Below are 27,139 nucleotides of genomic sequence, written 5' to 3'. Positions count from 1 at the left end.
TAAACACGAAGAACTGTCTAACCACAGACCCTAAATAGGCTTTGAAACATGGCACACTTCAGTCTTAGAGGAATTCATGCCTACCTGTGACCTTGACCTCTGTGATATGCTCTTCATAGAATTCACCATCTTTAAAGACACAGTGGTATGCACCACCATCATCAACAGTTACATTAAGAATCCTGAGGATCACTTTCCCCTCATTAAAGGCATCAGTCAGGAGTTCTGTCCGTTCTACATACTTAGACATAGTTTCTCCATGTAGGTTTTTACCATTACGGTATAGGTGCACAGGTTGTGTATAACGGTTCCGAAACCAGCGAATCTCCATGTGTTGTGCTTGTTGTGGTGGGGACAATTGACAATTGAGTTCTACATTTCCACCCAATGTAGCCAATATGGGCCTCTGTGAGCCAATCACTGTAAAGTGTCCTGTGAAAGAATACAATAGTCAAAAGAGTGTAAATTAGTAAACATGATCACAAACTTATTGAAATCATTCTCTCTGTTGAGCCTTCTGTCTTCTTCTTGTATCACAAGCATCCATGCATACATCACTTAATATCAACTTGTTCATTCTGTCAGCATATTAGTTATAATTATTTATTTGATGCAGCAGCATAAATGTTACTACTAATAGAGAAATTCTTCAGGACATATGGGAGGTGCTGAGCCACTTATAGACAGGCTGGATTCAAGGCAATATGTAGCATTGGGTAAAGAAAATTGCAATAGCCATGTCATGTAGTGGACATTTTAATGAGACTTCAGGCACAGTAAACTATCCACAGCATGTACGTCCTGTGGTATATGCACAGTATTTGTAGATGAGAATACGGTAAGCACCGATGCCCCTTTTGTTTAATATTCTACTACTTATATTATACAGATGAAGGGCTCCCATCTCCATTGCTGTGGTATGTTCAATAAGAGGTCTGAATTTTATGGTATTTTCTAAATATGTCCATGTGCCCAAGTGTTCCTGGTTGACCCTGGTAACTTTATACATGTTATTTCCTTTACTTGTTTAAGTTATTTTTAATTTTGTTCCTCGTGATTTATATTGAGTTGCTAAATATGGGTACTTGCACAAATATGTAAAGTTATTCTGACACAGCATGTGCACTCAAATTGTCGCAAACTAGGGTACTATAAAATGGAGTCACTCAGGGCAATAGTCTGCTTGAAAGCTACTGTTCCACATGATGTAAAGTAAAATAGAGCAGACCACAGCCTGAATACTACACTAAATAAAGATGAAAATTTGCTCAAAATTGTGCCACAGTATTGTGAATCAAAACAATAATAAGCTATCAAAGTATTATTAGAGTAACTGAAATCTAAACCATTGACAATGCAAAATGTTAGCAAAGGATTAAAACAAGACAGTTTTCAGTTGTTATTTGTTACTGGTAGCAATGCTGAATGATTCAGACACTACTTAAGACAGTTTATCACTTTCTAACTTTGTTAGATGTGAGCTTTACATATGGTTTTCTATAGTCATGATTCTAGATGTAGTACAAATAAACTGAGAAGTACATCTATACTGAAATTTGTACACAAATGTTAATAACATCTTTATTCACAGTTGCTAAAAATTGGAAGAATTTAAAATGTGCTTCAATAGGTGAGTGTAAAAAACAACTCTCTTATATTCATACAATGAAATATTAATTCATATAAGAACATGTAATAACGACAGAGATATTATGGTAGTAACTTAATATTTTTATGGATTTAAAGCCTTTTCCAAAGGGGGAAAATCATATCTGACACTCCTACAATGGTCAAGAACATGGGATAAGATAAATCATGGTCTTAGTCAAATACCTCATAGAAATTTTGTACTAAAAGAATCTATAATAAAATAACTTCTAGTAACATATTGCTACATCCATTGATCAGTGCCTAGCTTAGCCCTTCTCAGAGAAGTTTTTTTTTTTTTTGTATAGTAGATGGAAATTAAAAAGATACCCACAACCAGACAATATGAAGAAACTGAAAGTTTAGAATGTTCAATGTTAAAAGAGATATCCTCATCAAACTACTTTCCCTTAATGTTACGGATCTATGCAGAAGTGAAGTCAGAAAGTTTAAGTGACAGAGGTATTAATGACTTCAATGAAATAATGTCTTTTATACACAACAAGAATGAATCAGATATGAACTCCCAGAGACTGTGGCATCACACACAAAACCTTCACCGGTATAAGACAGATATGGTCCATGCACTGAGGTGTAAGTAGAAATCATTGTCTCTGCCTTAACAAAAGATCTCTGCACTTGATACACATTGGCAAAGAGAAAATTATTTTTCTCCAATGGAATCTCACTGTATATATTAACCACATACCAGGGCAAGCTATAAGTTGAGGAGTACTTGTCCAACACAAGGACCTCTACATAAAACCAGATATACTAAATCTAATAGAAGATAAAGTGAGAAAGAGCCTTGAACATATCAGCAGAGGGAAAATTTTCCTGAACAGAACATCAATGGCTGAGGTTCTAAGATCAAATATTGACAAATGGGATTTTATAAAATTAAAAAGTTTCTATAAGACAAAGTATATTGTCAATAGTACAAAATGGCAACCCAGAGATTAGGAAAAAAAGTTTACCAACCCTATATATGATGGAGGGCTTATAACCAATATATACAATGAACAGAAGAAGTTAGACTCCAGAAAACTAAATAACCCTATTAAAATTTGGGGTACAGAGCTAAACAAAGAATGTTCAACTGTGGAATCTGAAATGGGAGAGAAGCACCTAAGGAAATGTTCAACAACTTTAGTAATCAGGGAAATGCAAATCAAAACAACTATGAGATTCTTCCTCACACCCATCAGAATGGCTAAGATCAAAAATTCAGGTGACAGCAGATGCTGGCAAGGATATGGAGAAAGAGGAATACTCCTGCATTGCTGGTGGGATTGCAATCTAGTAAAACCACTCTGGAAATCAGTCTGGTGGTTCCTCAGAAAGTTGGACAAAGTATTACCTGAGGAACCAGCTCTACCACTCCTGGGTATATACCCAAAAGATGCTCCAACATATAACAAGGACACATGCTCCACTATGTTGATAGCAGCCATATTTATAATAGCAAGAAGCTCGAAACAACCCAGATGTCCCTCAACAGAGAAACGGATACAAAAAAATTTACACAATGGAGTATTATTCAGCTATTAAAAACAATGACTTCATGAAATTCACAGGCAAATGGATAGAACTAGTGACGTAACCCAGTCACAAAAGAACACATATGATATTAACTCACTGATAAGTGGTTATTAGGCAAAAAGCCCAGAATACCCATGATACAACTCAGAGGCCATACAAATCTCAAGAAGAAAGAAGATCAAAGTTTGGATGCTTCAGTTCTACTTAGAAGGGGGAACAAAAATAATCATGGGAGGTAGAGAGAGGAAGTGACTTGTGGAAGAATGGAAAAAACTGGGATCAGAATCAGGTGTTGGGGGAAGATAGGAGAGATGTTCAAAGGGTCAAGAAATTGAGCAGAGGTATATAGCAGTTGGAGATGGGCAACTGGGGATAGCCAGCAAAAAGTTCCAGATACCAGGAAATGAAGAGGCTCACGGGACCCAACAGGGATGACATTAGCTGAAAAGCCCAAGGATGGAGAAAGAGAACCTGTAAAGACCATATCCAGAAGTTAGGCACACCTCCAGTTTAAGGGATGGGGCCATCAACCCATCTAAAAAGATTAACTCAGAATTACTCCTGTCTAAAGGAAATACAGGGACAAAGACTGAAGTAGAAACTGAAGGAAAGGCCATCCAAAGACTGCCCCACCTGGGGATCCATCTCATATGCAGATATCAAAACCAGATACTATTGCTTATGCAAAGAAGTGCTTGCTGACAGGAGCCTGATATAGTTGTCTCCTGAGAGGCTCTGGCAAAGCCTGACCAACACAGATGCAAACACTTGCAACCAACCATCGGACTGAGCATAGGGACCCCAGAAGAGCAGTTAGGGAAAAGACTGAAGGGACTGAAGTAGTTTGCAACCCCATAGGAAGAACAACAATATCAACAAACCAGACCCCCAAGAGCTCCTAAGGACTAAACCACCAACCAGAGAATACACATAGAGAGATTCATGGCTCCAGCTGCATATGTAACAGAGGATGGCCTTATCTGGCATCAACAAGAGGGGAGACCCTTGGTCCTCTGAAGACTAGATACCCCAGCGTAGGTGAATGCTAGGGAGGTGAGGCTGGAGTGCATGGGTGGGTGGGGGAACATCCTCACTGAAGCAGGGGGAGGGGAATGGGATAAAGGGTTTTCAAAGGGGAAACCTGGAATGGGAATAATATCTGAAATGTAAATAAATAAGAAACAAACAAAAAAAAAGTTTTAACCTTTACTTGTGAGGGAGGAAAAGGGAAATGGATGGGTATAAATTATGAAAGATTTAATATGATGAAGTTTTGTGCATGATATATTGCAATACTCATCTATGTAATAAATGTCAGGATTTTAGGGTCTGATCACAAAAGACAAAAATGATATGGTAAAAGCAGCAGATGAAATTCTGCTTGGAAATCATTTCAGCTGTTTCATAGTAGATAGTTGTCAAAGCTAAGGAATCAGAACTTTTGTCCAAGAAGGAAGGACCAAGAAAATCCTCTAGAGAGAAGGTTTGAGGGAGGATGCCTGTCTGAGGTAACAGTGGTGGAAATGGGTGATTGTGTGTGTGTGTGTGTGAGAGAGAGAGAGAGAGAGAGAGAGAGAGAGAGAGAGAGAGAGAGAGAGAAAGAGAGAGAGAGAAACAGAGAGAGAGAGAAACAGAGAGGAAGACAGAGAGAGAAACAAAGAGAAAGACAGAGAGACAGAGACAGACAAAGACAAAGACACAGAGAGAGACCATAGCAAGTCCTAGATACCCCATCACACAGAAAAAGCAAGATTCAGATTTAAAATCACTTCTCATGATGAAGATAGAGGACACCAAGAAGGACATAAACAACTCCCTTAAATAAATACAGGAGAACACGGGTAAGCAGCTTGAAGCCCTTACAGAGGAAACACAAAAATCCCCTTAAAGAATTGCAGGAAAACACAACTAAACAGGTGAAAAATTGAACAAAACCATCAAGGATCTAAAAATGGTAATAGAAACAATAAAGAAATCACAAAGGGAGACAACCCTGGAGATAAAAAACCTAGGAAAGAGATCAGGAGTTAGAGATGCAAGCATCACCAACAAAATACAAGAGATAAAAGAGAGACTCTCAGGTATAGAAGATACCATAGAAAACATTGACACAACAATCAAAGAAAATGCAAAAATCAAAAAGCTCCTAACACAAAACATCCAGGAAATCCAGAACACAATGAGAAAATAAAACCTAAGGATAATAACAATGAATAGATCATAGGAACAGAAACTAAACAGAAACAAAGTGAAACTAACAGAAGTTATGACTCAAATGGGTTTAACAGATATTTATAGAACATTTCATCCTAAAACAAAAGAATATACCTCTTCTCAACACCTCATGGAACCTTCTCCAAAATTGACCATTTAATTGGACACAAAACAGGCCTCAACAGATACAAGAAGATTGAATGAATCTCATGCATCCTGTCAGATCAGCACGGACTGAGACTGGTCTTCAGTACCAACAAAAACAACAGAAAGCCCACATACACATAGAAACTGAGCAATATTCTATTCATTGATAACTTGGTCAACAAGCATGAAATAAAGAAAGAAATTAAAGACTTTTTTAGAGTTTAATGGAAATGAAGGCAAATCATACTAAAACTTATGTGACACAATGAGAGCAGTGCTAAGAGCAAATCTCATACCGCCAAGTGCCTCCAAAAAGAAACTGAAGAGAGCTTACATTAACAACTTGACAGCACACCTGAAAGTTCTATAACAAAAATAAGCAAATACACCCAAGAGAAGTAGATGGTAGGAAATAATCAAACTCAGGGATGAAGTCAACCAAGTAGAAACAAAAAGAACTAGACAAAGAATCAACAAAGCCAGGATCAGGAGAAGCCATTGGGCCTCTGGGTATGCAATGCCCCAATGTAGGGGAATGCCAGGGCAGGAAGACAGGAATGAGTGGGTGGGTGGGGGAGCACCCTCATAGAAGTAGGGAGAGGGAGGATAGGATAGTGGGTTTCTGCAGGGGACACCTGTAAGGGGGAAAATATTTGAAATGTAAGTAAAGAAAATATCCAAAACCAAAGGGGGGGAACAAAACCAGGAGTTGTTTTGTTTTGTTTTGTTTTTGTTTTGTTTTGTTTTTGTTTTTGTTTTGTTGGTTTGTTTTTTTGTTTTTTTTTTTTTTTTGAGAAAATCAACAAGATAGATAAACCTATAGTCAGAATAACGAGAGGGCACAGAGAGAGTGTCAAAATTAAAAAAAAAAAAAAGAAAGAAATCAGAAAAGAAAAAGGGAGACATAACAACAGAAACTGAAGAAATTCAAAAAATCAGATCCTAGTACAAAAGCCTATACTCAACAAAATTGGAAAATCTGGATGAAATGGACAGTTTTCTAGATAGATACCAGGTGCCAAAGCTAAATCAAGATCAGATAAACCATCAAAACAGTTCCATAATCCCTAAAGAAATAGAAGCAGTCATTAAAAGTCTCCCAACAAAAATTTTTAAAAAAGCCCAAGACCAGATGTGTTTAGTGCAGAATTCCATCAGACCTTCAAAGAAGACCTAATACCAATACTCTTCAAACTATTTCACAAAATAGAAACATAATGAACACTACCTAACTCATTCTACGAAGCCACAATTATGCATATACCTAAACCATACAAAGATTCAACAAGAGAACTTCAGACCAATTTCCCTTAGGAACATCAATGCAATAAAAGTCTTGTAAATTGAATACAACAACACATCAAAATTATCATTCATCAATGATCCCATGGATGCTGGGATGGTTAAATGTAAGGAAATACATCAACATAATCCACTACATAAACAAACTCAACAACAACAACAAAAGCACATGATCATTTCATTAGATGCTGAAAAAGCATTTGCCAAACTTTAACAGCCCTTCGTGTTAAAAGTCTCTCAAGCAACATGAATTCAAGGCCCATACCTAAACATAGCAAAAGCAATATACAGCAAACACATAACCAACATCAAACTGGAGAGAAACTTGAAGCAATCCCACTAAAATCAGAGACTAGACAAGGGTACCTACTCTCTCCCTACCTATTTAATATAATACGTAAGGTTATAGCTAGAGCAATTAGACAACAAAAGGTCAAAGGGATACAAATTGGAAAGGAAGAAGTCAAAATATCACTATTTGCAGATGAAATGATAGTATACTTATGTGAACCTAAAAATTCCACCAGAAAGATCATCATTTTATAAACAACTTCAGCAAAGTGGCTGAATATAAAATTAACTCAAACAAATCAGTAGCCTTCCTCTACTCAAAGAATAAACAGGATGAGAAAGAAATTAGAGAAACAACACCCTTCACAATAATCACAAATAATATGAAATAACTTGGTGTGACTCTAACCAATCAAGTGAAAGATCAGTATGACAAGAACTTCAAGTTTCTGAAGAAAGAAATTGAAGAAAATCTCAGAAGATGGAAATATCTCCCATGCTCATGGATTAGTAGGATTAATATAGTAAAAATGGCCATCTTAATCAACAAGATAGATAAACCCTTACCCAGACTAAGTAGAGGGCACAGAAACTAAATCCAAAATAACCAAGTCAGAAATGAAAAGGGAGATATAACAACAGAAACTGGGAAAATTAAAAAAAAAATCATCAGATCCTTCTACAAAGGCCTATACTTAGCAAAACTAAAAAATCTGGATGAAATGTGTAATTTTTGAGACAGATATCAAATACCAAATAAATCAGGATCAGATAAACCATCTTTTAGAGGTACCATAACCCCTAAAGAAATAGCACCAGTCATTAAAATTCTCCCAAAGAAAAAAGTCCAAGACTAGATGGTTTTAGTGCAGAATTCTATCAGACCTTTCTCAAACTATTTCCTAACATTGACACAGAAGGAACATGACCCTATACATTCTATGAAGCCACAGTTGCTCTGATACCTAACCCACACAAAGTCCAAACAAAGAAATAGAAATGCAATCCAAAAATAGTCATCATCCCAAAAGCAATTAACACATTCAATGCAATGCCCATCAAAATTACAACTCAATTCTTCATAGAGTTAGACAGAGCAATTCTCAAATTCATTTAGAATAACAAAATCCAGGAGAGCAAAAACTATTCTCAACAATAAAAGAAATTTTGGGGGAATAACCATCCCTAATTCAAGCTGTACTAAAGAGCAATTGTGTTAAAAACTACATGATACCGGTACAGTGACAGGCAGGTATATCAATGGAATAGAATGGAAGACCCAGAAATGAACCCATACACCTATAGTCACTTGATCTATGACAAAGGAGCTAAAAGCATTCAGTGGAAGAAGACAGCATTTTCAACAAATGGTGTTGGTTCAACTGGTGGTCAACATATAAAGGAGTGAAAATTGATCCATTCTTACCTCCCTGTACAAAGCTCAAGTCCAACTGGATCAAGGACCTCCACATAAAAGCAGAAACACTGAAACTAACAGAAGAGAAAGTGGGAAAAATTCATGAACAAATGGACACAGGAGGAAAGTTCCTAAACAGAACAACAATGGCTTCTACTCTAAGATCAAGAATCCACAAATGGGAGGGTACCTTGCCAGCGGACTCGCCCGACACCCACAAGGGCCCACACGGGATCCTAAGACCTCTGGTGAGTGGAACACAGCGCCTGCCCCAATCCAATCGCGCGGAACCTGAGACTGCGGGAAATAGGGAAGCAGGCTACCCAAGCCTGACCTGAGGCACAAGCCCCTTCCGCTCCACGCTCCACTCGAGCCCCATTGTACCTTGCCAGTGGAGTCGCCCGACACCCGCAAGGGCCCACACAGGATCCCACACGGTATCCTAAGACCACTAGTGAGTGGAACACAACTTCTGCCAGGAGTCTGGTTCAAACACCAGATATCTGGGTACCTTCCCTGCAAGAAGAGAGCTTCCCTGCAGAGAATACTCTGCCCACTGAAACTAAGGAGAGAGCTACCCTCCCAGGTCTGCTTATAGAGGCTAACAGAGTCACCTGAAGAGCAAGATCTTAACAGTGACAACTATAACAGCTAATTTCAGAGATTACCAGATGGCGAAAGGCAAACGTAAGAATCCTACTAACAGAAATAAAGGCCACTCACCATCGTCAGAACGCAGCACTCCCACCCCACCTAGTCCTGGGCACCCCAACATAACTGAAAATCAAGACCCAGATTTAAAAACATTACTCATGAAAATGATAGAGGACATCAAGAAGGACTTTCATAAGTCACTTAAAGAATTACAGGAGAGCACTGCTAAAGAGTTACAGGCCCTTAAAGAAAAGCAGGAAAACACAACCAAACAGGTAGAAGTCCTCAAAGAAAAACAGGAAAACACATCCAAACAGGTGATGGAAATCAACAAAACCATACTAGAACTAAAAGGGGAAGTAGACACAATAAAGAAAAGCCAAAGCGAGGCAACGCTGGAGATAGAAGTCCTAGGAAAGAGATCTGGAACCATAGATGCCAGCATCAGCAACAGAATACAAGAAATGGAAGAGAGAATCTCAGGTGCAGAAGATTCCATAGAGAACATCGACACAACAGTCAAAGAAAATACAAAATGCAAAAGGATCCTAACTCAAAACATCCAGGAAATCCAGGACACAATGAGAAGACCAAACCTACGAATAATAGGAATTGATGACAATGAAGATTTTCAACTTAAATGGCCAGCTAATATCTTCAACAAAATAATAGAAGAAAACTTCCCAAACATAAAGAAAGAAATGCCCATGATCATACAAGAAGCCTACAGAACTCCAAATAGACTGGACCAGAAAAGAAATTTCTCCCGACACATAATAATCAGAACAACAAATGCACTAAATAAAGATAGAATATTAAAAGCAGTAAGGGAGAAAGGTCAAGTGACATATAAAGGAAGGCCTATCAGAATTACACCAGACTTTTCACCAGAGACTATGAAAGCCAGAAGAGCCTGGACAGATGTTATACGCACACTAAGAGAACACAAATGCCAGCCCAGGCTACTATACCCGGCCAAACTCTCAATTACCATAGATGGAGAAACCAAAGTATTCCACGACAAAACCAAATTCACACAATATCTTTCCACGAATCCAGCCCTTCAAGGATAGTAACAGAAAAGAAGCAATACAAAGATGGAAGTCACGCCCTAGAACAAGCAAGAAAGTAATCCCTCAACAAACAAAAAGAAGACAGCCACAAGAACACAATGCCAACCCTAACAACAAAATTAAAAAGAAGCAACAATTACTTTTCCTTAATATCTCTTAATATCAATGGACTCAATTCCCCAATAAAAAGACATAGACTAACAGACTGGCTACACAAACAGGATCCAACATTGTGCTGCTTACAGGAAACCCATCTCAGGGAAAAAGACAGACACTACCTCAGAGTGAAAGGCTGGAAAACAATTTTCCAAGCAAATGGTCTGAAGAAACAGGCTGGAGTAGCCATTCTAATATCGGATAAAATCGACTTCCAACCCAAAGTTATCAAAAAAGACAAGGAGGGACACTTCATACTCATCAAAGGTAAAATCCTCCAAGAGGAACTCTCAATTCTGAATATCTACGCTCCAAATGCAAGGGCAGCCACATTCGTTAAAGACACTTTAGTAAAGCTCAAAGCACACATTGCACCTCACACAATAATAGTGGGAGACTTCAACATACCACTTTCATCATTGGACAGATCGTGGAAACAGAAACTAAACAGGGACACAGTGAAACTAACAGAAGTTATGAAACAAATGGACCTGACAGATATCTACAGAACATTTTATCCTAAAACAAAAGGATATACCTTCTTCTCAGCACCTCACGGGACCTTCTCCAAAATTGACCATATAATTGGTCACAAAACAGGCCTCAACAGATACAAAAATATTGAAATTGTCCCATGTATCCTATCAGACCACCATGGCCTAAGACTGATCTTCAATAACAACATAAATAATGGAAAACCAACATTCACGTGCAAACTGAACAACACTCTTCTCAATGATACCTTGGTCAAAGAAGGAATAAAGAAAGAAATTAAAGACTTTTTAGAGTTTAATGAAAATGAAGCCACAACGTACCCAAACCTATGGGACACAATGAAAGCATTTCTAAGAGGGAAACTCATAGCTCTGAGTGCCTCCAAGAAAAAACGGGAGAGAGCACATACTAGCAGCTTGACAACACATCTAAAAGCTCTAGAAAAAAAGGAAGCAAATTCACCCAAGAGGAGTAGATGGCAGGAAATAATCAAACTCAGGGGTGAAATCAGCCAAGTGGAAACAAGAAGAACTATTCAAAGAATTAACCAAATGAGGAGTTGGTTCTTTGAGAAAATCAACAAGATAGATAAACCCTTAGCTAGACTCACTAGAGGGCACAGGGACAAAATCCTAATTAACAAAATCAGAAATGAAAAGGGAGACATAACAACAGATCCTGAAGAAATCCAAAACACCATCAGATCCTTCTACAAAAGGCTATACTCAACAAAACTAGAAAACCTGGACGAAATGGACAAATTTCTGGACAGATACCTGGTACCAAAGTTGAATCAGGATCAATTTGACCTTCTAAACAGTCCCATATCCCCTAAAGAAATAGAAGCAGTTATTAATAGTCTCCCAGCCAAAAAAAGCCCAGGACCAGACGGGTTTAGTGCAGAGTTCTATCAGACATTCAAAGAAGATCTAATTCCAGTTCTGCACAAACTTTTTCACAAGATAGAAGTAGAAGGTACTCTACCCAACTCATTTTATGAAGCCACTATTACTCTGATACCTAAATCACAGAAAGATCCAACAAAGATAGAGAACTTCAGACCAATTTCTCTTATGAATATCGATGCAAAAATCCTCAATAAAATTCTCGCTAACCGAATCCAAGAACACATTAAAGCAATCATCCATCCTGACCAAGTAGGTTTTATTCCAGGGATGCAGGGATGGTTTAATATACGAAAATCCATCAATGTAATCCATTATATAAACAAACTCAAAGACAAAAACCACATGATCATCTCGTTAGATGCAGAAAAAGCATTTGACAAGATCCAACACCCATTCATGATCAAAGTCTTGGAAAGATCAGGAATTCAAGGCCCATACCTAAACATGATAAAAGCAATCTACAGCAAACCAGTAGCCAACATCAAAGTAAACGGAGAGAAGCTGGAAGCAATACCACTAAAATCAGGGACTAGACAAGGCTGCCCACTTTCTCCCTACCTTTTCAACATAGTACTTGAAGTATTAGCCAGAGCAATTCGACAACAAAAGGAGATCAAAGGGATACAAATTGGAAAAGAGGAAGCCAAAATATCACTTTTTGTAGATGATATGATACTATATATAAGTGACCCTAAAAATTCCAACAGAGAACTCCTAAACCTGATAAACAGCTTCGGTGAAGTAGCTGGATATAAAATTAACTCAAACAAGTCAATGGCCTTTCTCTACACAAAGAATAAACAGGCTGAGAAAGAAATTAGGGAAACAACCCCCTTCTCAATAGTCACAAATAATATAAAATATCTCGGTGTGACTCTAACGAAGGAAGTGAAAGATCTGTATGATAAAAACTTCAAGTCTCTGAAGAAAGAAATTAAAGAAGATCTCAGAAGATGGAAAGATCTCCCATGCTCATGGATTGGCAGGATCAACATTATAAAAATGGCTATCTTGCCAAAAGCAATCTACAGATTCAATGCAATCCCCATCAAAATTCCAACTCAGTTCTTCAACGAATTAGAAGGAGCAATTTGCAAATTCATCTGGAATAACAAAAAACCGAGGATAGCAAAAACTCTTCTCAAGGATAAAAGAACCTCTGGTGGAATCACCATGCCTGACCTAAAGCTTTACTACAGAGCAATTGTGATAAAAACTGCATGGTACTGGTATAGAGACAGACAAGTAGACCAATGGAACAGAATTGAAGACCCAGAAATGAACCCACACACCTATGGTCACTTGATCTTCGACAAGGGAGCTAAAACCATCCAGTGGAAGAAAGACAGCATTTTCAACAATTGGTGCTGGCACAACTGGATGTTATCATGTAGAAGAATGCGAATCGATCCATACTTATCTCCTTGTACTAAGGTTAAATCTAAGTGGATCAAGGAACTTCACATAAAACCAGAGACACTGAAACTTATAGAGGAGAAAGTGGGGAAAAGCCTTGAAGATATGGGCACAGGGGAAAATTTCCTGAACAGAACAGCAATGGCTTGTGCTGTAAGAGCGAGAATTGACAAATGGGACCTAATGAAACTCCAAAGTTTCTGCAAGGCAAAAGACACCGTCAATAAGACAAAAAGACCACCAACAGATTGGGAAAGGATCTTTACCTATCCTAAATCAGATAGGGTACTAATATCCAACATATATAAAGAACTCAAGAAGGTAGACTTCAGAAAATCAAATAACCCCATTAAAAAATGGTGCTCAGAACTGAACAAAGAATTCTCACCTGAGGAATACCGAATGGCAGAGAAGCACCTGAAAAAATGTTCAACATCCTTAATCATCAGGGAAATGCAAATCAAAACAACCCTGAGATTCCACCTCACACCAGTCAGAATGGCTAAGATCAAAAATTCAGGTGACAGCAGGTGCTGGCGTGGATGTGGAGAAAGAGGAACACTCCTCCATAGTTGGTGGGATTGCAGGCTTGTACAACCACTCTGGAAATCAGTCTGGCGGTTCCTCAGAAAATTGGACATAGTACTACCAGAGGATCCAGCAATACCTCTCCTGGGCATATATCCAGCAGATGCCCCAACTGGTAAGTAGGACATATGCTCCACTATGTTCATAGCAGCCTTATTTATAATAGCCAGAAGCTGGAAAGAACCCAGATGCCCCTCAACAGAGGAATGGATACAGAAAATGTGCTACATCTACACAATGGAGTACTACTCAGCTATTAAAAAGAATGAATTCATGAAATTCCTAGCCAAATGGATGGACCTGGAGGGCATCATCCTGAGTGATGTAACACATTCACAAAGGAACTCACACAATATGTACTCACTGATAAGTGGATACTAGCCCAAAACCTAGGATACCCAAGATATAAGACACAATTTCCTAAACACATGAAACTCAAGAAAAATGAAGACTGAAGTTTGGGCACTATGCCCCTCCTTAGAAGTGGGAACAAAACACCCATGGAAGGAGTTACAGAGACAAAGTTTGGAGCTGAGATGAAAGGATGGACCATGTAGCGACTGCCATATCCAGGGATCCACCCCATAATCAGCATCCAAAAGCTGACACCATTGCATACACTAGCAAGATTTTGTCAAAAGGACCCAGATGTAGCTGTCTCTTGTGAGACTATGTCGGGGCCTAGCAAACACAGTAGTGGATGCTCACAGTCAGCTAATGGATGGATCACAGGGCTCCCAATGGAGGAGCTAGAGAAAGTACCCAAGGAGCTAAAGGGATCTGCAACCCTATAGGTGGAACAACATTATGAACTAACCAGTACCCCAGAACTCTTGACTCTAGCTGCATATGTATCAAAAGATTGCCTAGTCGGCCATCACTAAAAAGAGAGGCCCATTGGACATGCAAACTTTATATGCCCCAGTACAGGAGAACGCCAGGGCCAAAAAGGGGGAGTGGGTGGGTAGGGGTGTGGGGGTGGGTGGGTATGGGGGACTTTTGGTATAGCATTGGAAATGTAAATGAGCTAAATACCTAATAAAAAAATAAAAATGAAAAAAAAAAAAGAATCCACAAATGGGACCTCATAAAATTGCAAATAGGATAAAATGGCAACGAAAAGACTGTGAAAAGATCTTTCCCAATCTCACATCTGAAAGAGAGCTAATATCCAATATATATACAAAGAAATCAGGAAGTTAGATTCTAGAGAACCAAATAACAGTATTTTAAAAAAGGCAACAGAGCTACACAGAGAATTCTCAACTGAGGAAACTCGAAGGGCTGAGAAGCACCTAAAGAAAAGTTCAACAACCTTGGTCATCAGGGAAATGTAAATCAAAAACCCCTGAGATTCCACAACAGTCAGAATGTCTAGGATGAAAAACTCAGATGACAGCAGATGCTAGTGAAGATGTGGAGACAGAGAAACACTTCTATATTGATGATGGATTGCAAGCTGGTACAACCACTCTGGAAATTAGTGTGGTGGTTCCTCAGAAAATTGGACATAGTACTACCAGAGAATCCAGCTATACCACTCCCAGGCATATACCCAGAAGATGCTCCAACATGTAATAAGGACACATGCTCTACTATATTTATAGCAGCCTCATTCATAATAGCCAGAACCTGGAAAGAACCCAGATGTCCCTCAACAGAGGAATGGAAACAGAAAAGGTGGTACATTTACACAGTAGAGTACTACTTAGCTATTAAAAACAACGAATTCATGAAATTTTCAGGCAAATGGATAGAACTTGAAAATATCATCCTGAGTAAAGTAACTCAGTAACAAAAGTACACACACGATATATATTTACTGATAAGTGGATACTAGTCCAAAAGTTCAGAATACCCAAGATTCATTTCACACATTATATAAAGCCTAAGAATGAGGAAGACCAAAATGTGGATGTTTTAGTGCTTCTTAGAAAGGTAAACAAAATATTCACAAGAGGAAATATGGAGACAAAGTATGGAGACTGAAGGAAAGGCCATCTAGAATTTGCCCCACCTGGGGATCTGTCCCAAATAGAGCCACCACATCTGGATGCTATTGTGGAACTGGACCACCAACCAAAGAGTACACATAGAGGGACCCATGGCACCTGCCGCAAATGTGGCGGAGAAAGGACTTGGACATATGTGGGAGAAGATGCCCTTGGTCCTATGGGGGTTCGGTGCCACAGTGTAGGGGAATGTCAGGGCAGGAAGAAAGGAGGGGATGGGTAAGTGGGGGAGCACCCTCATAGAGGCAAGGGGAAGGGGGAAGGATAGAGGGTTTACAAAGGGGAAACCTAGAAAGAGGAAAATATTGAAGTGTAAATAAAGAAAATAGTCAATAAAGAAATGAGAACAATCCATGCTAAAAAATAAATAAATAAAAATTGTTAAAAACAATCTCTTTTTAAGGCTAGGATGTTTGTAACCTCTAGCTTAACTGTCAAACATTTCCCTCCCATTAAACCTAACCATACACCTCATAAAACTAGTTTACAGTTCCATCTGCCAAAGGAAATTATTTGAGATAAAATAAATACATAAACCAGCTCACATATTTTTAACTAATTTTTAAACCATGAAATACTTAAATTTTGTTGAAAATTATGACGTAACTTAAAACACAGAATTCTAGATTCATTCATTGTGAAAATAGATGAAAGGGTGACTTTTGAGGGCCCAGCATGCAATATCTTGGCTGTATATAGCCCTTTCCTTAAGTCTTACTCTCTGGAAACATATACCCTTCAACCTGAAGCATGTACCAACATTATCTTTTCTTAATAAACATGCTTACTGTAATAAATAAAAATGTCCACCCTGCTGAAAGCAATCTTCAGATTCAATGCAATGCCCATCAAAATTCCAACTCAATTTTTCATAGAGTTAGAAAGAGCAATTTGCAAATTCATTTGGAATAACAAAAACCCCAGGACAGCAAAAATTATTCTCAACAATAAAAGAACTTCTGAGGGAATCACCATCCCCGACCTCAAGCTGTATTACAGAGCAATAGTGAGAAAAAATTGTATGATATTGGTACAGTGACAGGCAGGTATATCAATGGAATAGAATTGAAGACCCAGAAATGAACCCGCACACCTATGGTCACTTGATCTTTGACAAGGGAGCTAAAACCATCCAGTGGAAAAACAGCATTTCCAACAAATGATGCTGGCACAACTGGCAGTTGTCATGCAGAAGAATGCAAACTGATCCATTCTTATCTCCTTTTACTAAGGTTAAGTCTCCATAGATCAAGGAACTCCACATAAAACCAGAGACAGTGAAACTTATAGAGGAGAAAGTGGGAAAAGCCTCGAAGATATGGGCACAGGGGAAAAATTCCTGAACCGAACAGCAATGGCTTGTGCTGTAAGGTCAAGAATTGACAAATGGGACCTCATAAAATTGCAACACTTCTGTAAGACAAAAGACACTGTCAATAAGACAAAAATGCCACCTACAGATTGGGAAAGGATCTTTACAATCCTAAATCAGATAGGGGAATAATATCAAATATATATAAAGAACTCAAGAAGATGGACTCTAGAAAAATCAAATACCCCTATTAAAAATAGGGGACAGAGATAAACAAAGAATTTTCAACTGAGGAATATCGAATGGCCAAGAAGCAACTAAAGAAAAGTTCAACACTCTCAGTCATCAGAGAAATACAAATCAAAACAACCCTGAGATTCTACCTCACAACAGTCAGAATGCCCAAGATCAAAAATTCAGGTGACAGCAGATGCTGGTGAGGATGTGGAGAAAGAGGAACACTCCTACATTGCTGGTGGGAATACAAGCTGGTACAACCACTCTGGAAATTAGTCTGGCAGTTTCTCAGAAATTTAGACATAGCTATACTACTGAGGACCCAGCTATACTACTCATGAGCATATACCCAAAAGATTCTCCAGTATATAACAAGGACACACGCTCCACCATGTTTATAGCAGCCTCATTTATAATAGCCAGAACCTGGAAAGAACTCAAATGTCCTTTAACAGAGGAATGGATACAGAAAATGTGATACATTTACATAATGAAGTACTACACACCTATTAAAAACAATGAATTCATGAAATTCTTAGGCAAATGTATGGAACTAGAAAATATCATCCTGAGTGACATAACCGAATCATAAAAAACACACATTGTATGCACTCACTGATAAGTGGATATTAGCCCAAAAGCTTGGAATACCCAAGATACAATTCACAGACCACATAAAGCTCAAGAAGAAGGAAGACCAAAGTGTGGGTGCTTCAGTCCTTCTTAGAAAGGGGAACAAAATACTCATGGGAGCAAATATAGAGACAATGTATAGAGCAGAGACTGAAGGAAAGTCTATCCAGTGACCGCCCCACCAGGGGATCCATCCCATATACAGTCACCAAGCCCAGACACTATTTTGGATGTCAAGACGTACTTGCTAAAAGGAACCTGATATAGCTGTCTCCTTAGAGACTCTGCCACAGTTTGACAAATACAAAGGCAACTGTTTGCAGCCAACCATTGGACTGAGCATGAGGACCTGAATGGAGGAGTTAGAGAAAGGATTGAAGGAGCTGGAGTGGTTGGAAACCCTATAGGAAGAACAACAATTTCAACAAACCAGATCCCTCCCCAGAGCTCCCAGGGATTAAACTACCAACCAAGGAGTACACATGGAGGGATCCACAGTTTCATTTACATATGTAGCAAAGGATGGCCTTGTTGGGCATCAATGGGAGGAGAGATGCTTGGTCTTGTTGATACTCAATGCCCCAGCGTAGGGAAATTTATGAGTGGTATGGTGGGTGGGGGAACACCCTCATAGAAGCAGGGGGAGGGCAGATGGGATATGGGTTTTCGGGGTGGGGAACCAGGAAAGGGGATAAGATTTGAAATGTAAATAAAGAAAATATCCAATAAAAATAAACATAATTAGCTGAGCAAAAGTATTAATTTCACACTGATCATTTTTTTCATTAATGGGTCTCAGTTTTGAGTCAAATAACATAATTGCAATAAATAAAATATACATTTATATCATTAATACAACCAAGGTGTTATTACTTAGTAGTATAACATGAGTGAACCCTAATCTAAATTTGAATTTTAATTAATAATATTCTGTCCATAGTTGTTTAGGTCTAATAAGTATATCATAAAGGCAAGGTGTTATCTATAGGGAAAAGTCTTTGTTGGAAAAAATATTGTTACTTGTTTTTTCTATACATTTGGTGAACAGATTTTATGTAAATAGAAAGTTGTCAAAATAATGAAATTTATTAACATTAGAAAATGAATTACATTTTCATTTTATGTGCATGAAAATTTTGTTTACAAGTATGTCTGTACACCATGTGTGTGTCTGGTGCCTTTAGAGGCCAGATGAAGTCACTGGACCTCCTGCAAGTGGAATCACAGATGGGTTTGAGCTTCATGTACATGCTGAAAATCAAAACTAGATCCTATGGAATAACAGCAGGTACTCTAACAAATGAACCATCTCTTTAACCACAACTTTATTAAAATGTAGAAGTCATAGTTCTCTATAGTAGCTATATGGCAAGTCAGTTTGGTAAGTCATTGTTGTTAAAGACATAAAACACCTTGGTTAAAAAAACAAAGAGAAATCAAACTAGAACTGACTGAAAACTTTCTTCTAGTGGGATGCATATAGTGATTAAAATTTCTATGAAAGCCACTAAAGTTTAAAAATCATTAATGGACTCACACAAAAGTAGAATCTGCATGTCTCAATACTGAGCCAAGTAAGATGTTCTTGTTGGTGCAATAGTAACATGACTGTTTATGGGTATAACCAATCATTTTCTTATTGTACTTATATCCTATACCAATGAGAGTATAAAATTGATGAAAAATTAAAAAAAATTGAAAGAAATCAGTAAATTTCTTAGAGTGCCAAGAAAGCCAATAAAAAGCAAACAAACAGGTGAAGAAAAGTTGTAAATACATGAAAATGGAAATGGAAACAATAAAAGAAACACAAACTAAAAGAATTCTAGATGTGGAAAATCTAGGTTAATCAATCAGGAATTACAGGAATAAGTATGTTCAACATATGATGAAAATACAGGTGATGTGCAAAGAATCTCAGGGGTAGAGGATATAAATAACTTGTTCAGTGAAAATGTTAGATTAAAAATATTTTTAACAGAAAACTTCCAGGAAGTCTGGGACACTATGCAAAGACCAACACTGAGAATAATAGGAATAGATTAAGGAGAACAATCCAGCTCCAAAACCTAGAAAATATATTTCACAAAACTATAGAAGAAAATTTTCTTAATCTAAAGAAGGACATTCCTAGAGTACAGGAAAGTTATAGAACACCAAATAGAGAGGACATGGGAGTAGGGAGGGGAAGGCCCCAAACCGCATAACAATTAAAACACTATATATACAGAGCAAAGGAAGAATATTAAAAGCTACAAGTGAAATAGACTATTGAGGGTTTGGTCTAAAACTGTTGTATTATGTTAATGTGGTTCCTCAAAATTGCATGACAGTCCACATCCACATAAGAGAATGAGGAAACACTGCCCACAGTTATTTTTGATTGGTAAATAAAGTTGCCAGTGGCCAATGGTTGGGCATGGAAAGAGAGGCAGGAATTTGAGGATTCCTGGGCAAGGAATCCAGGAAGGAAGGGGAGAGAGAAGATCCACCATACCTGAAGAAAGAAAACCAAGATGCCATGCCTGAGAAGGTACAGAACAGAAAACATAGTCATCATGTAGTAGCAAAGAAAAGACACCCCAGGAGAGTTAACCAATGGGGGTCCAAAGCAGCAAAGATGGAATATAGCATTTAGTGAGTAATTACATGGGAAAATTAGAGGGGGTAGAATAGCCATGTGGAGGTTAGGAAATGGCCCAGCCATTGAGCAGTTTAAAGCTTATATATACACACACACAGTGTTTGTGGGTGGGGTGTGGGGTGGGTGGAATGTGTGTATATGTGTGTAAAGGCTCAGTGCCAGGGAGTTTTGGCAAAGATTTCTACCAGACATTCAAAGATGAGCTAATGTCATTACTCTGTAGATTATTCTACAAAATAGAAACAGGATATACATTGATAAATTCATTTTATGACACCATAGCCACTCTGATACTCAAACCACACAAATATTTAACAAAATTACAGGCCAATTTCACTCATGAAAGTCAATACAAAATTACTCAATAAAATACTTGCAAACGTAAACCAAAACTATATTTAAAAGATCATCCAACATGATCAAATGGACTTCATTACAGAGATACATAGGTGGTTCAGCATATGAAAATCTGTCCCCAACAAAGGGGACAGAGAACCTGTAGAAACCATATCCTGTAAAGAGGCATGGCCACCGGTTGAGGTATGGGGCTATCCACCCAGCTCGTCTCTAGCTGCATATGTAACAGAAGATGGCCTAGTCAGCCATCATTGGGAGGAGAGGCCCTTCGTCTTGCAAAGATTATATGCCCCAGTACAGGGGAATGCCAGGGCCAGGAAGCAGGAGTGGGTGGGTTGGGGAGCAGAGGAAGGGGGAGGGGATAGGGTGCTTTCGGGGTAACATTTGAAATGCAAATGAAGAAAATATCTAATAAAAATTGTTTAAAAAAACAAACAAAAAATTATTAATCCAGAATTTCTCCTGTCAAAAGGAAATGTGGGAACAAAGTGTGGAGCAGAGACTGAAGAAAGGCTGTCCAGAGACTGCCCCACTTAGGAATCCATCCCATCTGCAGAGACCAAACCCAGATTCTATTGCTGATGCCAAGAAGCACTTGCTGACAGGAGCCTGGTAAAGCTATCTCCTGAGAGGCTCTGCCAGAGCCTGACCAATATGGATCTGGATGCACGAATCCAAACATAGGACTGAGTGCAGGGACTCCAATGGAGAAGTTAGTGTAAGAACTGAAGGGGTTTGAAGGGGTTTGCAACCTCATAGGAAGAACAACAATATCATCCAACCGGACCCCCCAAAGCTCCCAGGGACTAAACCACCAACCAAAGAGTACACATAGACTGGGGGGAACACACTGCTCCAGCTGCATATGTAGCAGAGGATTGCTTTATTGGGCATCACTCGGAGGGGAGCCCCTTGGTCCTGTTGAGGCTCCCAGGGTAAGGGAATGCTAGGGTACTGAGGCAGGAGTGCTTGTGCAGGTGGGGGAGCACCCTCATAGAGGCAGTGGGAGGGGCGAGGGGACAGGAAGTTTGTGGAGGGGAAACTGGGAAAGGGGATAATATTTGAAATGTAAATAAATTAAATAACCAATAATAAAAAGCAAATCTGTCAATATATTCATTCCACTGTATAAATAAACTTGTTGCAGGAATTTTTTTTTTTTAAAGAACTGTTTAGTTTCTGTGCTTGTGCCTCTGCCCTGGTAGCCAGGCCAACCTGTTTTTATCTTGTGGAGATTCTGACTCAGAACTTGACAATCTCTCCACCCAGCTCCCTAGGTTCCCACTGGGGAGTCATTACCACACCTACCCTTGGCTTCAAATTCCCCATGGCCTTTGTGCTGCACATCAGGCAAAACCACACTTTGCCACCACACCTTTCTCTCGAACCCAGATGAGCCGCTGAATGGAGGAAAACACAACCCAATCTTAGTTCAGAAATGACCCAGGAGAAACTCATAATTACATCTTGTCTTCAAGCTATCCCCAGCCAAAAGGGCCTCACTCTTCTGCCTTCTTTCTTCCTCCATCCAACCCGGAAGTCCCTCCTAGTTGCCCTGTGATTGGATCCTTTATTTATTAGGGGATTGGCTCACAAGAACAGCACCAGGCCCACCCACAACATAAACTGAAAGAAAAACCAATATGATCATCTCATTAGATACTGAAAAAAAAATCTTTACAAAACCTAATATCTCTTTATGATAAAAGTCTTGAAGAGATCAGGAATACAAGGGATATGCATAAACATAATAAGGATAATTTACAGCAAGCCTATATCCAACAACAAATGTAATGGAGAGAAACTCAAAATCTAATTCAATTCCACTAAAATCAGAAACATGACTAAGCTGTGTACTTTCTCACATCTCTTTAATATAGTACTAGCTAGAGCATTAAAACAACTAATGGAGATCAAATGGACATAAATCAGAAAGAAAAAATGAAATATTATTATTTGCAGATGATATGATAGTATACACAATCCCACAATTTCTACAATAAATTCTTATAGCTGGCAAATGACTTCAGTAATGTGATTGGATATAAGATCAGTAAAAGAAAAAAATATCAGTAGCCCTTCTACATATAAATAACAAAGAAATCAGGGAACTATCATCCTTTGGTTCCCACAAATGAACATCTTTATGCCACTCAAACTGAGCTAGTAAAAGACCTACATAATGAAAACTTCAAATCTTTGAAGAAGAAAATTGAAGAAGATATCAGAAGATGAAAAGATCTCCCATGCTCATGGATCAGTAGGATAAACAAAGTAAATATGGCCATACTACCAAAAGCAATCTACAGATTCAATGCAAAATTCCAACATAATTCTTACAGACCTTGAAAGAACATGACTAAATTTCATATGGAATACAAAAAATACACAATAACTACAACAATCCTATACGATAAAGAAACTTCTGGAGGCATCATCATCCCTGATTTCAAACTTTAGCATAGACCTGTTTCAATAAAAACACCATATATAAAAATATGTATAAAAACAGACAGGTTTAAAAATAGAATTGAATCAAAGACACACATATAAGTCCAATTACCTATGGACACCTGATCTTTTATGGATAAGCCAGAAATATAAATTTGAAAAAAAAAGTCCACTTTAACAAACAGTGCTTGTCTAACTGGGTATTGGTACTTACGAAAATGCAAATAGATCCATATCTATCACCCTGCACAAAACTCAAGGTCAAGTGAGCCAAAGACCTCAACATAACTTCGGATACACAGTACACAATGGAAAAGAAAGGGAAATAGCCTTGAATACATTGGCTCAGGAGACAACATCCTGAACAGAACACCAATAGCATGGCCAATAAGATCAACATTTACAAAAATGAAAAGATTTTCACCAACTCCAGAAATGATAGAGGGCAGATATCTAAAATATATAAAGAACTCAAGAAACTAGGCATCATCATACCAAATAATCCAATTAAAAATAGAGTATAGATTTTAACAGAATTTCCAACAGAGGAATCTCAAATGACTGTGAAACATTTAAAGAAATAGTCAACATCCTTAGACATCAGGGAGAGACAAATCACAATGACTGAGATCCCATTTTACACCTGTCAGAGCAGCTAAGACCCAAAAACCAAGTGACAACTTATATTGGAAAGGATTTGGATCAATGGGAACATTCCTTTAGTCATGATAGGTATATAAATTTGTACAGCCACTTTGGAAGTCAAAATGGTACTTTCTCATAAAACTGGGAATAACTGATATCCTCAAGATTGACCTACCCTCCTGCTGAGTGTATATGCAAACGAATTTCATTGTACAGCAAGAACATTTGCTTAACTATGTTCATAGAAGATTTATTTATAATTGCTAGAAATGGGAAAAATCTTAAATGTCCCTCAACCAAGAATGGATAAAGAAAATGTAGTACAATTACACAATGGAGCATTACTCCATTATTAAAAACAATGACATCATAAAATTTGGAGGTGGATGAAAAGAACTAGAAAAAAATCATCTTGAGTGAAGTAAACTAGACCCAGAAACGCAAACATAGTATTTATTCACTTATCAGTGAATATTAGCTCTAGAGAAAAATATAATAATGCTACTCTCTACACAGAAAGACTGAGTAACAATGATGACTTAAGGGGTAGGTGTGTAAAGATCTCCCTGGGAAGGGGAAATAGAATACATTTTCATTATGTACATGGGCTGCTAGAGTTGGAAACATGAGCTATCAGAAAGAAAGACATGTCTGGGAGAACAGACTGAAATTTGGGTGCATTTTGTGCATGAGATAGAAACCTAATGCAATTTAAAAAAAAACTCCATGGAATCTATGGTAGTAACCCTAACAATGAGAGATATGTATCTTGAACTGGCCATTGTCTGTATTAGGCACCTACTCAAATGTTGTTATTGAGATACCAACCCAACCATAAAATCTTCAACCTACAATATGTCCTGCCTGTAGAGTATTCTGGTATTGGAAATTAGCATAAACATCTCAGATACATAGAGACTTCATCCAGCAACTGATAGGAAAAGATGCAGATTCCCACAACCAAAAATTCAGTAGACACTTTCTGTACTGTTGGCTATTGAAAGATTGTTGGGTTGGAGGAATTATTGTCTTCAGATACATACCCAGTCATCAGTGGATAATTCCACACTTGTGGTTACTCAGATGATCCCAATTCAACTCAGTACGTCACAAAACAAAACAAAATGAAATAAATAAACAGAAAACATAAACTTGATAAGAAAGGGGAAATTTGCAAGGATAGGAGAGTGCATAAGGTAGTGTTGGCATGGGTAGTCAAAATGCATTATAAACATGTAAAAAGTGTTAGGTAACATTGTTATGTCCACTCCAGTGCAGTCTGCTTGGTAGGCCTAAATCCTGAAAGCAGTCATGAGGCAGAGTTTCAAGGAAACTTTGCCTCTTGGAACCTTGGCATTCCCATAGCCCGTATACTCAAAACCTGTCCCCAGGATAGTCTGGTTTATGGATCCATGTGCTCTCTTTCAGTATTGTTTTATTATAAGTGCCTTTAAGGATTGATTTTTGACATAGCTAAGCCTCCACCAGTGTTCCAATGGTTCCTAGAAAATCCTTGAAGCCAAAGGTGAGCTTGGAATTCAGTAAGAATGTTACATATTCAGTAACATTCAAATTCACTTCTAGTAGAGACAGTGAAAATAATCAGGCATTACAATGTACAGAGCTAGGAAAGCTCAGGGCTAGTCTGCATAGTCATTACTTAGGACAATAGCCGAGTCACACCCAAACACAGAAATACACAATGGCCTAGCAAATAGGTGGGTTGTCACATGAGTTAGTGGAAGAGAATTCCCCTGGTACAGGTTTCTTCTCTAGGCCCAGAGGAATAGCAAAATCAGGTATTTACTAAATAACCCCTGGTGGTGGGTTTAACAATAGACTAGCATTGCATCAGAGCATTCACCTGGCTTCATTTTAAGTGGCCTGGTCCCCACCATCTTTTTATGTATGCATTCTTTTTTGTTCTGTGTCACTGTAAATTGGTGGATGTGTTTGCCTGGCTTTTCTAGTATAAAAAAAGTCTGGTGTTCGTTTGGACGATACATTCAGATCCAACACACTCCCTTGTGCCTGCATCTCTCTGTCAATTCTCACCAACTCCATGTCCACCTGCCTGAACCCCTGATTCCCACGAATTGAGGGGGGCCGACTGAACCCGGTCTGTGGCAGAACATTTCTTATGAATAAAGAAGTAAAGAAGAAATGAATACTAATGAGGAAAATAGAATTTAGGGCATCATCAACACTTAGAGAAAAAAAACTTTTTTGAAAGATATTCAACCCTGCCCATTAATATATAAGTAAAATGTAATAAATGTTAAAGCAGAAAGCTAAGGAAAAGCAAAATACCCTTTGTTTCATCTACCAACTCCCTTAGGCTCTCCCTGAAAACTCACTTGCAGGCAATTCAAATAGGATACTCTCATTCCTTTTAAACTCACTTGCAGGCAATTCAAATGGGATACTCTCATTCCTTTTAATTCAAATCTCCCAGGCTCACTTTCAGCTCTGACTAAACCATATACCAGCATCCAGAATTAGAATCTTCTTAAACATAACTGAAATCCAGTAAACACCACATTTCATGGTACCCTCCAATAATATAAAATATCTGTGGTGACTCCAACCAAGCAAGTGAAAGACTTATATGACAAATAAAATTTAAGACATTTTAGAAATACACTGAAGGACATATCGGAAGATAGGAAGATAAGATATCCCATGCTCATTGATTGGTAGGAGTAACTTAGTAAAAATGTTCATCCTACCAATTTCATCCACCATATTTAATGAAATTCCCAACAAAAATGCCAAACTACATCTTTGTGGTTCTTGAAAGGATAATTTTTAGCTACACATGGAAACACAAAAATCCAAAATAGCTCTAACACTCTAAAAATAAATGAACTGTTAGAAGCTTGTGTATTGCCATGCATAAGAGCTGCAATGGTAAAGCAAGCTCCCTTGACTGCAGTGGGTGTGCTCTGGAGAGGTATGGCCTCAGTAATGTCTTAGGATTTCTTCTTGCTTCTCATGT

The 27,139-nt window shown here is 38.2% G+C and overlaps 1 protein-coding gene across 3 annotated transcripts in view; it reads right to left on the bottom strand.

The window, feature by feature from the left end:
* Positions 1-27,139, bottom strand: part of Skint4 (selection and upkeep of intraepithelial T cells 4) — a 96,061-nt gene that overhangs the window by 49,703 nt on the left and 19,219 nt on the right. For all 3 annotated transcript variants that reach the window (NM_001347180.1, NM_178786.4, NM_001357339.1), the window contains one exon: positions 85-432. In NM_001347180.1, coding sequence (NP_001334109.1) covers positions 85-432 — 348 coding nt within the window. The remainder of the gene's footprint in view (positions 1-84; positions 433-27,139) is intronic.

Source organism: Mus musculus, chromosome 4, assembly GCF_000001635.26.
Source record: "Mus musculus strain C57BL/6J chromosome 4, GRCm38.p6 C57BL/6J".
NCBI classification, from domain to species: Eukaryota; Metazoa; Chordata; class Mammalia; order Rodentia; family Muridae; genus Mus; species Mus musculus.
This window is presented reverse-complemented; position numbering and strand designations above follow the sequence as displayed.